General features: G+C 50.4%; 8 protein-coding genes across 8 annotated transcripts; 5 read left to right on the forward strand and 3 right to left on the reverse strand.

The window, feature by feature from the left end:
* Positions 1-350: 350 nt before the first annotated feature.
* PG994_005440 (Oxidoreductase) lies at positions 351-1,999 on the forward strand (the record flags this gene model as incomplete). Its single annotated transcript, XM_066856849.1, has 2 exons — positions 351-1,281; positions 1,308-1,999. The coding sequence occupies 2 exons, from the start codon at positions 351-353 to the stop codon at positions 1,997-1,999; spliced, it is 1,623 nt and encodes a 540-aa protein (XP_066716118.1).
* Positions 2,000-3,493: 1,494 nt separating this feature from the next.
* Positions 3,494-4,319, forward strand: PG994_005441 (uncharacterized protein; the record flags this gene model as incomplete). The annotated part of the gene is made up of 4 exons (XM_066856850.1): positions 3,494-3,579; positions 3,717-4,144; positions 4,198-4,272; positions 4,312-4,319. 4 exons carry the CDS (start codon positions 3,494-3,496, stop codon positions 4,317-4,319), a joined length of 597 nt encoding a protein of 198 aa, XP_066716119.1.
* A 1,048-nt stretch (positions 4,320-5,367) lies between these two features.
* PG994_005442 (Phospholipase A2) lies at positions 5,368-5,942 on the reverse strand (the record flags this gene model as incomplete). The annotated part of the gene is made up of 2 exons (XM_066856851.1): positions 5,368-5,715; positions 5,853-5,942. 2 exons carry the CDS (start codon positions 5,940-5,942, stop codon positions 5,368-5,370), a joined length of 438 nt encoding a protein of 145 aa, XP_066716120.1.
* Positions 5,943-9,175: 3,233 nt separating this feature from the next.
* Positions 9,176-10,182, forward strand: PG994_005443 (uncharacterized protein; the record flags this gene model as incomplete). The annotated part of the gene is made up of 2 exons (XM_066856852.1): positions 9,176-9,201; positions 9,258-10,182. The coding sequence occupies 2 exons, from the start codon at positions 9,176-9,178 to the stop codon at positions 10,180-10,182; spliced, it is 951 nt and encodes a 316-aa protein (XP_066716121.1).
* Positions 10,183-12,356: 2,174 nt separating this feature from the next.
* PG994_005444 (uncharacterized protein) lies at positions 12,357-12,719 on the forward strand (the record flags this gene model as incomplete). Its single annotated transcript, XM_066856853.1, has 1 exon — positions 12,357-12,719. One exon carries the CDS (start codon positions 12,357-12,359, stop codon positions 12,717-12,719), a length of 363 nt encoding a protein of 120 aa, XP_066716122.1.
* A 168-nt stretch (positions 12,720-12,887) lies between these two features.
* On the forward strand, positions 12,888-13,772 carry PG994_005445 (uncharacterized protein; the record flags this gene model as incomplete). Its single annotated transcript, XM_066856854.1, has 1 exon — positions 12,888-13,772. One exon carries the CDS (start codon positions 12,888-12,890, stop codon positions 13,770-13,772), a length of 885 nt encoding a protein of 294 aa, XP_066716123.1.
* A 2,646-nt stretch (positions 13,773-16,418) lies between these two features.
* PG994_005446 (uncharacterized protein) lies at positions 16,419-16,607 on the reverse strand (the record flags this gene model as incomplete). The annotated part of the gene is made up of 1 exon (XM_066856855.1): positions 16,419-16,607. The coding sequence occupies one exon, from the start codon at positions 16,605-16,607 to the stop codon at positions 16,419-16,421; it is 189 nt and encodes a 62-aa protein (XP_066716124.1).
* Positions 16,608-17,411: 804 nt separating this feature from the next.
* Positions 17,412-18,512, reverse strand: PG994_005447 (uncharacterized protein; the record flags this gene model as incomplete). Its single annotated transcript, XM_066856856.1, has 1 exon — positions 17,412-18,512. One exon carries the CDS (start codon positions 18,510-18,512, stop codon positions 17,412-17,414), a length of 1,101 nt encoding a protein of 366 aa, XP_066716125.1.
* Positions 18,513-18,729: the final 217 nt, after the last annotated feature.

An 18,729-nucleotide genomic window follows, 5' to 3' on the forward strand; every position in this document is an offset into this window, starting at 1 on the left:
GCCTCAGCTACCATACACAAGCTTAGTTCGGCAGTGCGATAGCGATTTTCCTGTGGTGAACAACTAAATTTAGTATACTTCAACTTTACGGGGCCTGCCGTGGATTTAACGTTGCGCCAACGAGATCCGACCCTTGCTGGAGCTGGACCCGCGCTTGACAGTCAAGACAGTCCACTGCCCCGCTTCTGTGCAACGACGACCAAATCAAGTCCAGCTCATAACTCAGCAGACGGTAGTCGGCCCGGCTACAATATCGTAGCAATCTTCAAACCATCAATAAAGGCGGTTTCATTTTAACTGACTGACTGGATAAATATCTGAGGAATTCAGACATTCGACAGCTCACGACTATGGCAGCCCAAACACTCCCGGAGGAGGGGCCCGTAGACCTGTCGCTCAAGCCGGACAACAGCGACGTCCTACCACCCCCTCCACCGCCAATGTCAGCAAACCCTCCCCGCATCCTGGTCATCGGCGCCGGCTCGCGTGGCCGTACGTACGCCCGCTCGGCCATTTCTTCCAGCAACGGCGTCGTCGTGGCCGTGGCCGAGCCCGACCAGTACAAACGCGAGCAGTTTGCCCGCAACTTCATCTGCCGCGGCGGCCCCGACGAGCCGGCCGCTCCTCCTGAAGAGGGCGCGCTCTTCGCGGACTGGCACGACTTCCTCGACTGGGAGATGACGCGCCGCGAGCGCGAGCGCGCGGGCCAGCCCGTGTCCGAGGGCGTCGACGCCGTCTTCGTCTGCGTCCTCGACGAGATGCACCACGACGTCGTCGTCGGCCTGGCCCCGCTCGGCCTGCACATCATGTGCGAGAAGCCGCTGGCGACGACGCTGGCCGACTGCGTCAGCATGTACCGCGCGCTAGCGCCGCACCAGAGCTCCAAGGTCTTCTCCGTCGGCCACGTGCTGCGGTACAGCCCGCACAACATCCTGCTGCGCAAGCTGCTGCTCGAGGACAAGGCCATCGGCGACATCCTGAGCGTCGTCCACACCGAGCCGGTGGGCTGGTGGCACTTCTCGCACAGCTACGTCCGCGGCAACTGGCGAAAGGAATCGACGACGGCGCCGTCGCTGCTGACCAAGAGCTGTCATGACATCGACATCCTCCTCTGGCTTCTGTGTTCGCCGCCCCCGGGCTCGGATGCCCCGACACACCTTCCTTCTACAGTGTCCTCGTCTGGCGCCTTGCAGTTCTATAAACGAAGCAGAAAGCCGAGGGCCGCAGGAAATGCTACAAATTGTCTGAGTTGCCCGATCGAGAAGGACTGCATGTACTCCAGTAAGAGCATCTACGTGGGCCCCTAGGCACATCGGGTCTAGAGACGGGCAACACGCGCTGGCCCATCAGCATCGTGATGCCCGACATCGAGAGTTTCGACGAGGGCAAGCGGAAAGACGCTCTGATGTCGGCGCTCGCCGAGGACTACGACGAGTCGACGCCGAAAGAGACGGTCGACAAGCGCAACTGGTTCGGCCGGTGCGTCTTCGAGTCCGACAACGACGTGTGCGACGAGCAGGTTGTGACGATGAACTGGGAGGAGGAGCCGCTGGCGCCCGGCGGCGCGGCGGCGGACGCCGAGGCGCTGCAGGGGCGGGGCTCCAAGCAGGCGACCTTCCACATGATCGCGCAGACGAAGAAGCAGTGCGAGCGCTACACGTACGTCTACGGCACCGAGGGCGAGGTCTACGCCGACTCGCGCGTCATCACCGTCGAGGACTTCCGGACGGGCGCGACGGCGTCGCACAAGCCGGCGCTGGAGAGCCTGGGCCATGGGGGCGGCGACGTGGGGCTGACGCGGCAATTCATCCTGGCCGTGGACCGCGTCAAGAACCACGGCTGGGCGGCCGAGAGGGCGCAGGCCGAGTACATCGGGTGCACGCTGGAGGAGGTCATCCGCAGCCATGCCATGGTCTTTGCCGCCGAGGAGGCGCGGACGGGGGAGAAGGTCATTGAGTGGAAGGCTTGGTGGGATAGGGAGGTTGGTCAGATTGAGTGAGGGCCTGAGTGTTACTTCAGCCAGCAATCCTGGCTCTTTTTAAGTCGACCGCTTGTAGATTATATTCTGCTCTAATATGCGGCAGCTTCGACCTGGCCCAGGTCACAGCGACGCCCCTTGTTTCGAACTCGGGTCGTGTCGAAACAAAACGAGATTGGTTAGAGGCATCAACAACCTCAATCGGGCTCTCCTGTGTCTCTGTGGCGTACACATGAGATTCTGTGTATCAGTGTTGGTGGTCGACCTTCTGAATTTGAGCGAAGCCCATGGTAATTACTGTTTGCATCCCTAGAGATCCACCACAAATTACTTTACGAATCGTTCATGCAACCGCTTGCAGCACTTGTCTTCGGCAAATTCCTTGCATGTAGGAAGTCTCATTTTATCTCACGTAGTACAAGTTTCTGACAATACTTCACTTTGTAAGCTCTGCAAAATGTATAGCTTCAAGGATCTCGGACACGCGGTCGGGGATTAATATCGTGGCTGAGGATCTCGGCGAGGCTTGAGGTGGCGTATGGGAAAAGGGGTCTAGCGCTACCTGTTCAGACTCGCCCTGTATCTCTCAAGTATCACTCATCAAGTCTTATATCTATCCTAATACATGGGCACCCGAAATTATCCGGTAGGCCGAGTAAAATGGTGGCATGCATATGAGTACTGGCACAAGTACGAAGGTATCGCTCCAAATGACATCTCTCTCTCATGTACATGCTGCACTGTGTGCAGCTATGGTCTTGACCCAACAGGATGGTCTGGTGCAATCCCAAAGGCTCAGTAACCGGGTTGATATTGCCTCACGGGTGGGCGCCTCATAATGGCCCCCGGAGAAGCTGACCAGCGCGGAGGGGGGAAATGATTGCTTGCCAAGACTTCTCATGACTCACGTTTTCCCATGCTGATGGGCCGTATCATGTTGTAGCGTTGTGTCACTTTCGATTACAGACACACCGATCGATACTTTTCTTTTTGGTACATTTGCGGAGGCTTATAGTAAAGAGTCATGATTCAGCACTTGATGTCCCTGACCAGATAAGAGCTTTACTCATCAATCTAAGCTTTGCGTTGCTTCCATGTATCTAAAGCAAACTAGGCAAAGAGTATAACCTACTAAAAAGCTTTTGGCACAGCTTGACCAGTCGCCTCTTCCTCTATGTTGTCTTGGCCGCGACCTTCAGCGTGGCGGCAAGTTTCGCCCTGGTTGGATGGCCGGGTCATTATTTACACAGTTAGGCGGATGGCGGACGGGACGCATTAATCACGTCGAGGAAGCATGAGAGAATCTTTGCCGGAGTTGAGCCCTCGGGATGAACGCGAAAGGCCCAGGAATCGGATTCATCTTCACAGCTATGTTGGCGGGACTTTATGCGAGCCTACCAGGGCTTGAAAACTATTGGGCCATTGATCACTTGGGAGATATTCGTCTTCCGAAGTGAGGTAGGCAGCACTCAGATTGATTAAATCTCGGGCTAGGTGACCTCTAGCCGAAGAGTGATGGCGAAAAAGCCAAGCGGCGGCGGCGAGGACAGGTCGGTCAAACCTCTTCGCATACTAAGGACCATACGTATCGTGATTTTCCAGTAAGTGGGAGAAGGACATGAGGGATGAGTGTCTTTATTGTCACGGAAGGGCGAGCCAGGCTTCTGAAGGGGTGCTACAGGTTATAGGGGTGGCCACTGGGATGATGGTGTTGAGTTTCCCATCACTCATACAGCAGATTCCTGTTCCTCGGCGCAAATCAGGCCCTTGCCGAATGCGTCGAGGGCCATCGGGTAAAGATTAGTCCGGGCCATACCGTCGAATATAAGTGCGATATTGGTCACGCAGGTGACAGATATACAGACATTCCCTCCGAGCAGGCCTGCGCTGAAATCTGTCGCGATGCCGAACGTTCGGTTTGCACCTATCACCCGCCCACCAAGCATTGTATTGCCGGCAACGAATGCGGCCGAGACCAACATGCTCCTGGGGCCATCTACATGATGAAGGTCGACTCCGATGGGGATCTCTTTCCACCCAAGGAGCTCTTTCCCGCCGATGCCGGGGCAGAGAGAGATGCCTGCCTCCAGCGCGAGTCGGCGTTACAAAGCCGGATAGACCAGTGTCAGGTGCAGGTAGACCAGTATGAGGCGCAACAAGACTATTGTGCGTATTATACCCATCAACTACTCGAAACATAATTTAATCAGGAATTCTAGGCCCCTCTAGCAAACCCAACCCACAGAGTTCCATCGTCGCTGGTGGGAAGACGTATAAGGTCTATTGCAACAGTAGTAAGTTGTTTGAAAACTCCACTACGCACTACTTGATAGATATCTGACCTGGTCACAGACGGCGGCGGTGCCAATGATGCGACAAATCCTAATGTCACTACGATGAAAGAATGCATGCAGCGTTGTAGTGCGCACACAGCCTTCAAATGCATCAATATAATCTGGGGAGGAAATTACTGTCACTTGAGGAGCACCAACCCCAATCCAACCCCATACGCTGTTAACAATTATCATACTGCCCTACTAGTGGAATCCATTTGAAGGCACGGAAGGCAATCCAAGAAATCACGGCATGTGTGCTCTAAGGGAATTTCTTTGGGATTGATCGTCACGCATTTGACCTCGGTACAGGTTTTCGTCCTGCAACAGGTTTCCCTGTACCAAATTGCGAATGCAGAGGTCTTCCGATTAATTTATAGGTCGATATTCAATTAATGAATCCCTTGAATTGTTCTAAATAACCACGCGTAGGCAATGTGGCGTACGCCATTAACTCGCGGGACTCCAATTGCGAAGTCTTGAGTAATTTACATCAGGACCATTTATTTAGCATACGAAACAAACCACCGCTGAAGGAGACATCTTATTGCGTCGTCCGAAGCCGCCGTCAGCGTGGATCCAGCGTCTCGGGAGGGTACTCGTGAGACCGGAGGAGAGACCCACAACCCCGGGGCAGTCGTCAAGGGGTTACGCTCAAGTGCGGAATCATAATTGCACAGGTTGTTGAGTAAGTGCTACGACAGGATTAAGCCATTTCAATAAGAAATGGTTGGATTGTGGCCAGTTTCCAGTCATGCAAAACGTGTCCTGGAGCGCTAGCAGCTATTTCATTAGGCGAGTAAAATAATATAGTAAAACCTCTCAGCAGTTGCTGGCGCAGAAAACATTCACATGTAATCAAGCTTTCATTCCAGGGGCGTTATGCACCAATTATGAAGCAGGGAGTTCATTAAGCCTGTAATCTAGTCGCTGTCTATCATAATAGCCCCCCCCCCCCTCCCCCTAACCCCCGCCTCGTTTCACCGTCAAGCCAACTGGCCCCATTCCTCCACCCAGGTGGACGGGCGATCCTCCCATACAGATAGATAGAGAGATCTAGTAGCCGGTGACAGTGACCGTGACAACCGGCGTCGGCGCCGTAGTGAAGGCGGCCGAGACGCCCCAGCACGAGCAGGCGGAGCTGTAGCGGACGGCGCCGGAGCAGGCGCTGGCGTAGGTGGGGACGGCGGTGGGGAAGACGGTGACGCCCTCGGCACGCTTTTGCTTCTTGAGGGTCAGCGGGGCCTGCTCGTCCTCGTCGCAGGTGTCGGGCGTCACGGTCACGGTGGCGGTCGACGTGGGCGGCGTCACCGTGGCCGACATGAAGGACGTGCAGTCCTGCTTGAAGGCGGATATGGACGCGGGGCCCCGGCGGGTGCCGGTCACGGCGCGGGCGCAGTTGTCCTTTGAGAGGGGAGGGGGAAATGTTAGCATGGATATACGAGTATATATTTACAAGACGAGGCGTGTAAGGATTTATGAAGAAGATCCATTGATCCACGTGGGTGGGTTTCAGTGTGGGGAAGCGCTGCGGGACTTACGGCATTGCACCCGTTGTTGTTGCGAGGCTCGAGGGCGGCGGCAGCCAGCGCAAGAGGCAGCAGAGCTGCAGTGATCAGGACCGACTTCATTGTTTCGGAGGGACGCTTTTCCAAGTGAGACCGGCGGGGGAGATTATTCGGATTATTTACAGGTGAGAACTTCTGACCAATCTGACGAGCCCGGGAACGGAAGAACAGCAAGCTGGAACAAGAGGATGGTGGCTCTCCTACACTTATATCTTTCCTCATTAGAATGGTTGACCCGGGGAGAACGCCAGGGCATGCAGCCAAGCCGAGCATATCAGACTGTCGCTGAGGCCTGCGGCCTTCCTATTTTATACATGAGCAGGTGTTGGTTATTTCCCACTCTGTTTCCCGGGGAGCCGAGCTGGGGGTTACGGTCTGGGCTCACGATCCTGGCTAGGCGAGCTGATCTAGACTCTTGCATTGGCTGGGTTAAACTGTGAGCTATCAGTCCCAAAAGAAGGGCAGGTTGCGCATACTGGGAAACCAATCAAGTGTCGTCCCGCCTGCAGCACCCCTGCAGCCTCCTACTTGTTACGGCCTAGCTACCGACCCAGGATGACTGCATGCATGCTCGTTCGCGCCATTGACGGACACTGTCTGCTTTTTAACCAGCTCCCCCCAGGACGGCCTCGCGTAATACATTTTCTTGGGGCATTTCCCCTCAGCGGACTGCGGTGAGTGGTGGTGAGGAGAAGCAAGGAGGATCATGTATTTGTTTTCGGGATGAGGTCCGTGAGATGACAAGGCAAAGGCAGGCCCCTGTTGCCAAGCGAGAGATTGCTGGGTAACGCGGGAATCTGCTAGGCCGAATATGGCCATGCCATGGCGGAAGAATTGATCATCAGACAGAGAGCAAAGCAAGGCCAACTCCCTGACCCCGAATTTTGGCGATCCATTGCTGTTGGACTCTGCCTACCACGTGGTTCAGCTACGTGAGCGGATGAGCGGGCAAGTAACCAAAAGAGAGGGGAGAGTTATACGTAAGGTCGCTTGAGCACAGCAGTCGTTAGGTCGTTGGTGGGATTCGGTAATTACCCGGGCCCTCTTGCTTCCCATGCATGTAACACGCTCTTGTCACGTATTTCTATTCTGTGTCGCCTCATCACTCGGGAGTCGCTAATGGCTATTAATTACTCACAAGTACACCAAAGGTCTTGCCACACACGGACTACTTGGTATCCAGCAAACCAGGTCATGGATCTACAATCATGCAGTTTATATAACCATCCTAACTCCAGGGGAGTAGAGCAGAAACGAAAGACTCACCCACAAAGAGCAGAACATTTGGGTGGTGGGTCTTTGGTGAATATTACACGACACCATTGTCTGTATACGGGGGAGGAAACCCAAATGTTCTTGGAATACCAGCACACCGTGTATGACCAATCAACCCGATCAACCGTCGAGCATGAGTCCGAGCTAGCCTTGATGGCATGTCCGTTGGTTGTTCATAACGGATTGATATTCAAGGCCGGCTCGGAATCGGGCCTGTTGCCTGTGTCATCCCGAACCGATCGACCGTCAAGCCGGAGCCCAAGCCCGCCTTGGATGCCAAATAATTATACGCGGTCAGCGGACATTTCTTCAGAACTCCAGAATCGACGATGACACAAAGCCCTTGGCTCCCAAGTTTTCTGCTTCATTCTTTATATCTACCACGACGGAAACGTTATGCACTCTCACTCGTCTGTCACCTTTGTTCCTTTCTCACGGGCTCGTCGTTATCGTCCATGGATTGATTACCTGCTGAATATTCCCCAAATAGCTTGATACAAGGCCAAGCTGGATATAGTAATAAATTATTCAAACCCCCGCCCCAAAGAAAAAAAAATATAGTACCAAACAGCGGTATTTAATAAATTATCCTGGTAAACATCTATCCACTATACGTTCCACCCGATCTTCCTCTTCTATTCGATCGAGTATAGAAACTAGTTTCGTACGAACTTGTTATGTCCTAGTCAGCGGCGCCAAAAGCCCAACCACACGTATGGCCGGAGCCTTTCTCGGGGGTTTGCAACAAGGTCTCCGGACTCGCCAGCATCGTCGATCCCTAAGAATCTTAACTGGCGCCAAGGAAGTTGCACCACTTGTCCGAAAAGACGCTGCCGAGGTAGCCTTTACTAAGATTATAACTTAATCTCCCTGAGATCCGTGGATAGCCTGAATGTTGCTGATGTAAGGTGCCTATGATGAGTTTAGCACTTGGCTGTGCAACTCTGGGAATCTTGCCCAGGTAAGAGAAGGCTCTACGGTGGTATACATCGTTCGAGAGGTTAAGTTAAGGCCATTAGTAGCAGAACGGATACAGCTCTCTCGAGTAAAGACACAAGATGATAACTATAAACTTCTAATTTTATATTCTTCAATAGGTTCGGACATCCCGATTAGATCGAAAAGAGGCTAAGGCCACGTTTCATACTTCAGCTGGCTGACGCTTTTCGGCTTATAAACATAACAGCTGTATCTCTCAGCGAAGCGTTTCAATCGTATCGGTCGCTAATTCAAAATATATTCCGGCTGAATGTCGATCAGACCTCGTGATTCTAACCAATCAGATTATAGGATCCTGGCTGAAAAACATAGCGAACTTGAAATCGGCTAAATGAGCTGATCGAGGGTCTTCCAGGGAGCTTAGGGGTCCTTCTAGGGGGCGTTCTAGGGGCCTTAAGGCTTCCAGGGGCTGGATAGGCTCGTGCGACGGTTTTTGGTGAGTGTGGCATTCATTGCTCGCGCTCGATCCTCGACGCTCCGGATAAACCCTCGACTCTCCGGATGAACGCTATCTCTGGTTTGACGGCAGCATGGAAGAGGCCGTCACCATACGGGAGAGGCCGTGGTGACTTCGACGATATCGCCGGGAGGGATTCAGCAGAATCAGCCGGCTCGTCCTTAAAACGCACAGCTGGTTCCGGACAACAAGCGGGCTGATTGACGGAAAAAGCCAGCTTCCGAAGACATGACACTGCCGCGGAAGGATCTGTAGTTGTTTGACAACCATTGGTTGAGGCCCAGTATTACCTCCAACCTAGTGCTTATTCAGATGTTGCTTTTCGCGTACCCCTTGAAGGCTGAGTGAGTCCTGTAGAACATGCATAGCCAATATCTTGCGCTCCTAATCTAATAAGGCCTGCCTTCAGGTGTAAGCCTCGTTAGGAGTTGACGAGACAAGTGGACTCAAGATCTCACATCCTTCGCAAGCAAGGCCGCGGAATCGATGGCCATATCCAACTTCCCCTTTAACACGGCCTGGCCTACCAGTTCAACTCATCTCTTGTGTCGCACCCTAATTCAACATGTCCCCAGGAATCGGGCTCATCTTGTTACTAGCCGGCGCCGCCTCCGCCGCTCAGAGGGAAATGCTACTTCCCGCACAAGGACGTCCACTCGCTCGGGATCCCGTGCGAACCCCGACGCCGAGGGGGCCGTGCCGTGCTGCGAAGCGACACACACGTGCCTGTCCAACAAGCTCTGCTGGGACACCGAGCAGAACCACATCCTGCGCGGCGGCTGCACCGACCGCGCCTTCAAGGACCCGGCCTGTCCCCATCTCTGCGAGGGGGACGCCCAGGGAGGCGGGCTGGCGTACCTGCGCCAGTGCAATGGCCGGTTCGACGAGTGGACCTGCACCGACAACCTGGACGTGACGAACTGCGCGGTGCCCTTCGCTGTCGACCCGGGGGTCGTGGAGGACTACCGGGCCGGAAATGTCAGTAACGTCATATATGCCAACGCCAACACCACGAGAAGAGCCGCTGGACCTGAGTCGATGCCGCCTGCCAATCGTGACGATGATGTGCAACAAATCAAGCTTCAGGTCGGACTTGGGGCTGGTCTGGGTGTTGGCCTACCGTTGTTGATCGCATTGGCGGTGAGCCTGTGGTTCTTGAGAAGAGCACAACAGGAACTCAGACAGCTCAAGGGGGATCAGCCTAGCAGCAGCGACAAAGCCGCAAGCGCTGGAACGCATCACGGAGTCGAGCAGGCCAACAACAGGCACTGGGGTCCTACACCAGCAAATACTGGGGAAGCCTCATCCAGTCTGCGTCCTGTTTATCCACCAAGCCAATACGCGCAGGCGTCGTCGCAGCAGCAGCAGCCTGTCCTTGTTTCGTATCAGCCACTGTACCAACCCTCTTCGCCTAAGCAAACGATGCTGAGCCCACAAGAGATGGAGGGTGGTGGCCAAATGCTGCGACAAGAAGCCGACTCATCTACGGCCCAGCCACCAGTTTCGGCTGTCCAGACACCAGCGCGGCTCTACGCAAAGCCTGCGCAACCGTACCTGCGGGGTGGGAGTTGATTTTGCATCGCCAACCTCGATTCAAAGATCCGAGTAAGGATGTTGAACAAGCAGGAATTGTATATACACCATGGTCATTAAATATAAAAATCAAGATATTCAACTCAATTTAGGTACTAAAAGAAATACAACATTGAATAATGATGTAAGTCTTCGTAATTGAATGTAATCAATTGATAATAACATTCGAAGTTGTCGTGGTATTTCACCTAATGTCCGTGTGTCGCTGTTTGGGCTGCCGTTTTTAGCAGCCCAGACCCGCGGTTTTGGAAGCCCCAAATACCCCTGACAAGTATATTTTCTACGGGGCGTATATATTTATCGAAGCTTACTCTATATATAAAATATGTTTAACCTATGTATAAAAAAAGTGACCCGTAATTTTAAGCGCTATACTATAATAAGAAATAAAGTTAAGACTTAAGATCGAGTAGTTTAATAATTAAAGAATAAAGCTTATAATATTATTTATATATATCGGCGGCGTTTTAAATAGCTAGGCAGGTTAGTTTCGAAATAAAATAAATACGATTATCGTTTTTAAAGGGCGTTAAAGATTTCCGTAATAATAACGTATATTAAAGTTTAAAGACTTTAATTAATACGTTCTATATTATAAATAGGCATGGGTTCTTTAGACCTAGCTTAAATTAATCGGATCTAGGAATAGCTGGCGGAGGCCGAGCGCTTAGAAGCCCCGTAACTAACCGCCGAAGAACTCCAGCATTACTAGGACCGTAGAAATAAACGACGCCCTACTCGACTAAACCGAGCTATTTATATATAAACGAATATAATCGACGGTTAATAACGATAGATTATATTTTACTAATAGTTATTTAACGTACCTAATTAAAAGGCCCTTTTAAAGACCTTAAATTAAGATAATAAGGGCCTCGGCGAGTCTTTCTACCGTTATTTAATACGGAGAAAAAAGTTAGCTGTTACGACCTAGCCTAATCATGCGGCCTAGACCCATAAGTCAACGGCACGAAACTACGATGCCCTAACCGGGCTACGATATTACCAGTACCGACAGGACCGCTAACTATACTAATATGAACTCACTTATACTTCGCGACCGATTAACGCCTCGTATAAAGACTTCGCGATTAGTAATAAGCCGGATAAGCTCCTAAGTAAAAAGGATAAAAAACGGAGGTTACGTGACGGATTATAAGGATTACTAGCTCAAGGGGAATAAGCTACTAAGCCAGGAAGCCTAGAGGCTTAAGGGATTATTAACTAAATTAGGAATAAATTACTAAGCTAGAAGAATTAGTAAAAAAGGGATTAGATATATAACGATAAACGTTTCCTATATATTTTATATAAACACTTTTTACTTTAGTAATTAATTTAAATATTAATCTTAACCTATTAATAAGGTATATTATTTTAATAACCCTATTATAAATACCTTTACGTTTATACCTTTACGTTTATACCTTTACGTTTATACCTTTACGTTATATTTATTCCTACGGCTATTACATATTATATCGATAGAAGCGGACCTCTATTACACGTTTAGATACTCTCTCGTATTACTAAACATAAACCCTTCGGTACGTTTTACCAGGTTTCTATTTATACCCCTGATAGCGTTCGTTACATTAGCGAACGGGACCCTAAATACGATCCGCTTATACTTGCGGCAGCTGTCGGCCGTATATTAGAAGTATACCGGTATAAAGCTTAAAAAACGGTTTAAAGATTATATTATTTTAATTTTTAAACTCGAAATTGCCCCGAAATTCGGACTACGGGTCGAACCGAAATATAAAAAAGTATTAAATTCCGTAGGGTTCACTTATTTCGTATATTTTTAATAAGTTCGAAATAAAACGACCTTTAAACTTGAACTCGACCGACTAAACGATATATTTATCCGTATCTTTTTTATATAAACTAATTATTAGCGATACGAATTAATATATAATTAATTAAAAAATTTATATAAAAAAGTAAAAAAAAAGTATTATAAAGAACCCGATATTTATACGGATATCGACGACGTAAACCAGTATATCTAGCCGCGCTCAAAGATATACTAGGTTTGTAAGAGGGTGGATGAGAGGACGACGTCCACATTAAAGGTTTTGTGCTGGGAGGATATTAATCTCTGGATTTTACGCGATCCCCACCGCGACGGCGGCCGGGATCGTCTCGCGATGCAGATCCTGCTACGCTTCTACAAAGGCCATAACAAGGAGATCATACCGACCTGGTATCCCTTTATCGAAGAGAAGCTCCCGGTCCTATGCCCGCCTTCTCACCTCCTCGCCAAGGCACTAGCGGAGGGGGTCGTTAACCTGCCCGGCTACGACCGGGCGGAGCCTTTCTTTAATACCAAGATCAGTATGTCTGCGGTGCGCATACCGTGGAAGGAAGAGTTCTGGCATAAGCCAGTGTTCCGGCGGACCGTCGAGTCTGTAGAAGGGCCGGTAAAATCGGATGACACGCTGACGGTAAACGCGTTTGACAAGAAGTCGAGCACATTAGGACGGGCGGCTAGGCTCCTAGATCCGTTCTAATCGTATATATACCGCCGAGGAAATCTTGAAATACTTAATAGTAAGTTTTCCGAGACGCGACCGGATTGCCGCTAACGTGGGGCAGAGCATTACAAACCGTCTATTCGAGACCAAAGGGCGCGGCACCGGCCGAACAGCACGGTGTGTCAGAGATATTACGCTAACGCCATGAGGAATGCTATGGCACAGGACGCAGGTTTGGGCCGCGGCACCGACTCACCCTACCTGGACATTCTGAACCACATTGGCCTCCAGTACGATGAGAGCGCGCCTATGGGAGTCTCCGACGAGGTGATGCATGCTGTCGGCCCTAACAGCACGATCTGTCGATTAGAGAGACAGTGGGAGGAACTGGAAGCCGAGCTGACGGTTAAGTATGGAAGGCCAACGAAAGCAACTGGTGCCGACAAAGGGAGGCGCGTGCAGACGCAGAACGACCTGCGGGTAGCAAGACAGCAGCATCGCCGAAAGGTGACGGAGATCCTCCGCAAAGATCATTTCAAAAAGAGGAACAATGAAGAATTCGGCAGGCAGTTACGCGGCACACATGAGGCCCAGTCGCCACCCCAAACCGTTGTGTTTTGCCTGCCAGAACACAGGCGTCTTGCCGCTATTCTCGGCGATTTGGATGAAGACCTATCCGATGCCGAGATCGTGCGTCGAAAAGTGGAAGCGATCAACGCCTGGGTTGAGTATACCTGGAAGATCGAGCCAAAGGAGTCAAATCTTCTTCAAAGCTCCGGAGAGGTTCAGACCCCGCCAGAGAGCTCAAACCAATCTAGATCAGCGCAGGCCTCTTTAGCGCTGTCTGAACCTGGGCAACGAATCCTCGCGCCGAAGCCGTGGTACACATCGATAATACAAGAGCCGGTTTGCCGTCCGCAGACGGCGTTGCTAGCTATGGCGGTGGCTCAGGATCCGCCACTGCATGGCGCAGGCGGCACGGTTGAATCATCTCCGGCGGCCATGCTAGGAGAAGATGGGACAGCTACTCTCCCGGACTCCCGTCGGCCTGCACGTAAGGCCGTTCACACGTGTATCCTCTGTGGCTGAGGCTTTACACGGAAGCACACGATGTGGAACTGCGTAGAGCGTGTGATACCGAGGCTATCCACTGACCGAAACCGGAGTGCAAAGCGATGGGACTGAAACTGGATAATGAGATGCTGTTCAAGAACCATGCGCAGGAGACCCATCACATTCAGCTACGGCCGAAAATCACGATACGGTTGAAGAGCTCCGCGGACCCTTTAGAGAACGTCTAGTCTCTAACTAAAATTATTTTAAAATTAAGAGCAGAGAAGCCGATGCCTAATAGGAAGATCACTCTCTGCGTTAACAGGGGATGATAGTCATGTACAGGTCTCATCACCGACGGATTCAGTATAGGGTGGTTTGCTTGGATATCCCATAGATGGTCCAAGGCAGCCCGACCTTGTCGCTTTCAATCCTCGTTTACCTCAATACCCTTGCAGCGGAAATCATCTTAATTCCTACCAAATTCGAATCTGATAATACTACATATCGGATAAGTTCACAGTGCTGAACCTATTACATTGCGAGCATGTCGATTTTTACGGTTGGCTGGGATAGATCCTTGAATATATTTGAATTGGATTTATTACGTTCTTGCACTTAGGGACATACCACTTTTAGGCGTAGCTATCCTATCCGTGTAAACGGAACAGAGATAGTATAATATAAACTTTTCGATCGTGCTTCTACCGACTCTAGTGTTCTGATTAAGTAAATTTAAAAACCAGTCCACCGCGTCATATCCACTTCGTGGTAACAGGCCTGCCCAGAAGAACTTAATGTAGCGCGTATAGAAGATGCTGGATAATGCTCGCTATACGTAAGGATATGCGACCCCGGTGGCGTAGGTGGTTTAGGTGATTTTGTAGATATTGGGGGATAGATAGGTGCTGGATTTGCTTCCAGCTCGATTACTAGCTTATGACATGGTAGCTCGCTAGGATGTGGCAGATTTAATCGATATGGCGCTATCCCGCTAGCCTAAGGGGTTGCTCCCGGACTAGCAGTATTTCGGCTAGTATATCGCCTCGAGACTTTTTTATAAAATAGGAAAATAGCTAGTATAATTATTATAGATAAAGGCCTTATTATTTTAATAATTATTATTAATATATTAATCTCCGGTTATTTAGAAAAAGGCGGTATAGCTATTAAAGTAAGTGTTATAGAAGTAGGGATTATCGATTAACTCGATTGCTAATTCGCGGTAAATTTTAGATCCTGCGTTGCGCTTATTAATTTAGCCAGAGCGACTAATAATATTATAAACACTGTCCCCGATTACACTACCGTTATAAAATAGCTATTTATTAATTCGTAAGGATCGAAGGCGTAGCATCTGCGAAAACTATTTAATTAATAAATATAATAAAGCCTATAAGGATAGCTCCTAATAAGTAAAGTTATTACTAATAATTAATACGTGAGTAACATTTATAGAACCATTTACTTTAGCCATAATTCACTAAGATTCTGACATATAATCTTAATGCCGCATCCGCTGTCACTCGACTATTATAATTATCTGTACTGCGATACCGAACAAAGAACCCGGTACATGGAGCAGAGGGATATTCCCGGTTTGCGATACTGCATGGATCTTCCCGGGTTGCGGCACCGTCTCGAATGTGACGAAGATAACCGGAAGGAGACCCGGCGTCATTAAAGAACAGATCGTTTCAATCTCCATTAACAGGAGAGTGAAACATAAGAACGTTCTGGAGGAAGCGGCATTTATTAACTATTTGCAAGGCACAAGTCTTTCTTAAGGATTAGACATATACATAAGATACCCAGCACCTACTTTAGAGAGGTCCTTGGGGGACTAGCCTAACCAAAACCCATATGTTCTTAGGAAAGACGAAAAATGAAGGTCTACCGCTTCCGCGTCTTTCTATGGCGTGCTCCGCCTGTCCTGCCTTTTCCCTCCAGCTTTTCAATACGATTGGTCAACCTCCTCATGCGCTTCGGCCTTCTCTAGCACCAACGTCTCAGCAATCCCGAGACAGAGCACTTTTACTTACCGTCCATTGTGAGAAGTTTTCCATGGGACATTTGCACAATACGTCGATTCAGATCAAGAAGATGAACGTACGTTCTTTTACAGCCTGTACACGGCAAACGGACTCGGACCCCTGGTTGTGGCCACCTCGGGACGGACACTGGAGCTGTGGCTGGCAAAGACTGCCTATTGTTGACGTCCGACTGCATCTGTCCATTTTCTACATGAGCAGACCACCAATCTCACAGACGAGGAATCTCAAGCTAGCTGTCAAGCTTGAGCCAGCTATTCGGGTTCCAGTCAAGTGTCTTGTTGCATGCGGCGGTGGTGGGTGGGGGTCGCGCTAATTCGGGCCACCCACTTCCTCAGCCAACATACATCCGCTTCTTGTGCAAAAATGCAATTGCTAAGTGACAAGCCGAGAGCTGAAAGATAAGCCCCCAAAAGTGTGCTAGAACTGGGCTCAAATTATCGTGCACCATGTCATTCCACGCACCGCACTGGCGGACAAAACCCAGACATCTCAGGAAACACATCCTATTGTCTCTCGGAGTGTCTGCCCCATTACACAGGTCAGTCCCGGTTAGGTAATAGCACCAATGGACAAAACCTTCCGCGAAGACATTCTAGATAGTCACCGGTAGATTCTAGGGACTAGTAAGTCAGAGGTGCTGGCAGCTTAGCCTCTCCCTCATCCACTGTAACTTCCACGCCTTGATTTCCTCCGAGATTATCTCCTGTGGCAGCATAGCATCAAAGCCGTGGGGCACCCCTTCCACCGTCTTGCATATGAAGTCTTCTCTCTGAGCCGCCTCCATAAAGTGAACAACCTCGTCATACAGTGGGTCCATGTCGCCAACGTAGGCACCAGTAGGAGAAAGCCCGGAAAAAAGGTCCCAGTCTGCTTCTGTCGGGGCGATAAATTGGGACACAGGACTATGGACAGAATTATGGACGACTTGCTGCCATATGAATTTGCATGCTTCACGATTGAGGAACGGTCCGTTGAGACTCAAACGCTGCATGGAAGCTGTATCACATTTCCAATCTAGCATGGGAGCCTCAAGGAACAACCCGCATAGCCTCGGCAGCCCAGACTGTAGCCATATCTTCTCAGGCGCGTTGAGCTGCTGGCCGGGTTGGTCCAGATTGCCGACGCGCAATAACACCACCGGGATGCATCCCCTTCGACTGCTCCTATTTACGAATGTGAATCCTCCTCGCCATCGACGTCTTCCTCCGGAGCCGGCTTTGGGAGTTTTCGATCTTTCAACCACTGTAATATGTTACGAGCTCCTTCTTATCGGGATGGGGAGGAGCGAAAGCGATGGCGGACGCCGGGGTATCTAGTTCTTGCTACCTGGAATGTGCGGAGGGGAGGGCAGCCCAGCAGTATCCAAGTGTTCTATTAAGTTCTCTTGAACCAATCTTCACGCCTGATAGCAGGTCTAGAGATCCGGAGCTTGATGTAGGTAGAGCTGCTAACCCGCAGACGGGCAGGGAGAGCACGGCAGGAAGGAGCGGGCCGCGAAGGCACCCGGCGAAGCCATGCGGTAGTGAGAAGAAGATGACGAGCGTTACAAAAGCCGAATAATATGGAATTCTCGCCAGGGATGACGATTCCCAGTGGGCTTCAGTGTACTAACTGCGCAGTACTATTTATTAAGCTTAGCCCTCCTTGCCAAGTAGGCATCGACAACATCAGGAAATCTCTGCTCACCCATTGCCACCCCTACGCGGCGCCTGTACTCCAACCTAGACTCCTCTTCCCATGGAAGATCCAAGCCGCTGGAAAGACGAAACTTGGTCCGAAGCCATTCCCACGGAACAAATCCGGCGATTTCCCAGTCAATGATGCCGATGGAACGGTCGTTCACATCCACGATAATGTTACCCGGCCCCAAGTCGCAGTGATAGAAGTGAAATAGAGCAGAGCAGTCCATGCCCAACTCCTTGCTTGCCATCATGAGATGATCGTTAGTATAGGAATCATCTTGCCCAGCCATATAGCTTTCCGCAAGGGTTCGCTTATCCACGCCACCTATATAGTCGGCTTCCCAGTGTGACAACTCTCTGCAGACTTCTATAACCCGGTTGATATAATATTCTTTCATCTCTTCATCCATGGTCGGCCATTCGCTGCCGAGAGTTCGGCCTCGCACCGCTGTTACAAGCAAGACGTAGCGGTTACTCCAAAGGGCATGATGAAGGACTCGGGGCAAGTCGAATGTCCATCCGCCTCTGGCATGTAGGTATGTCAAAGTGACATGCTCGCGAGTGTTATGCGTCTCTTGCTCGTTCATATCCTTCACCTTCAAAAAGGCTTCTCCAAATTGCCACGTGGCCGTGCGATCTGCAGCGCTGTGAACCTTCTGGATAGGACTAGTCAGATGCAGCGGCATGGAGGATGGAGGCGGCTCTGTAGCGCTCGAAAGGACGTAGAATGAGCCTTGGCCATCAGGCCAGGAGGGCTGGGTGTCGTGTGGTTTGGATTGACGGTGGATGAACAATCTATCGCTGATGAGCCAGGAATCGCCGTCTATCTCTCGGACTGCTTCTCTAGCTGGAGCCAAGTTATGCATAGGCTTCGATTTAAGAACGAGGGAGGTTTCGTTGCATCGTTGATTGGGGAAGCGAATAAGCAGGGCAGGCTCAAGTAAGATATCAACCGTTGTACGGATCACACGCAGCTCACTCCAACTATGTACCACCAGCTTTATATAAGAGACGAGAGGTGCACTTCCCTGTACAAACATAGCCAATAGTATACATTGAGTCCTTAGTCGTAATTTGTTGGAGATAGAACCGGGGTGGGGCAATGAATTTTTAGGCTGGTCCATGGAAGCGGATGATAGTACAGTTTCAGAAAAGCCCACAAAATCAGTCAGAAAGGAACATGGAGTACTAAGTCTGATGGGTAAGTTTTAGCACTCCACCTTGTATTTGGCCAATGCACCACATCAAATGAATCCA

This window comes from Apiospora phragmitis, assembly GCF_038363925.1.
Source record: "Apiospora phragmitis strain CBS 135458 chromosome Unknown utg000006l:1.0-5683423.0:1.0-5690449.0, whole genome shotgun sequence".
NCBI lineage: Eukaryota > Fungi > Ascomycota > Sordariomycetes > Amphisphaeriales > Apiosporaceae > Apiospora > Apiospora phragmitis.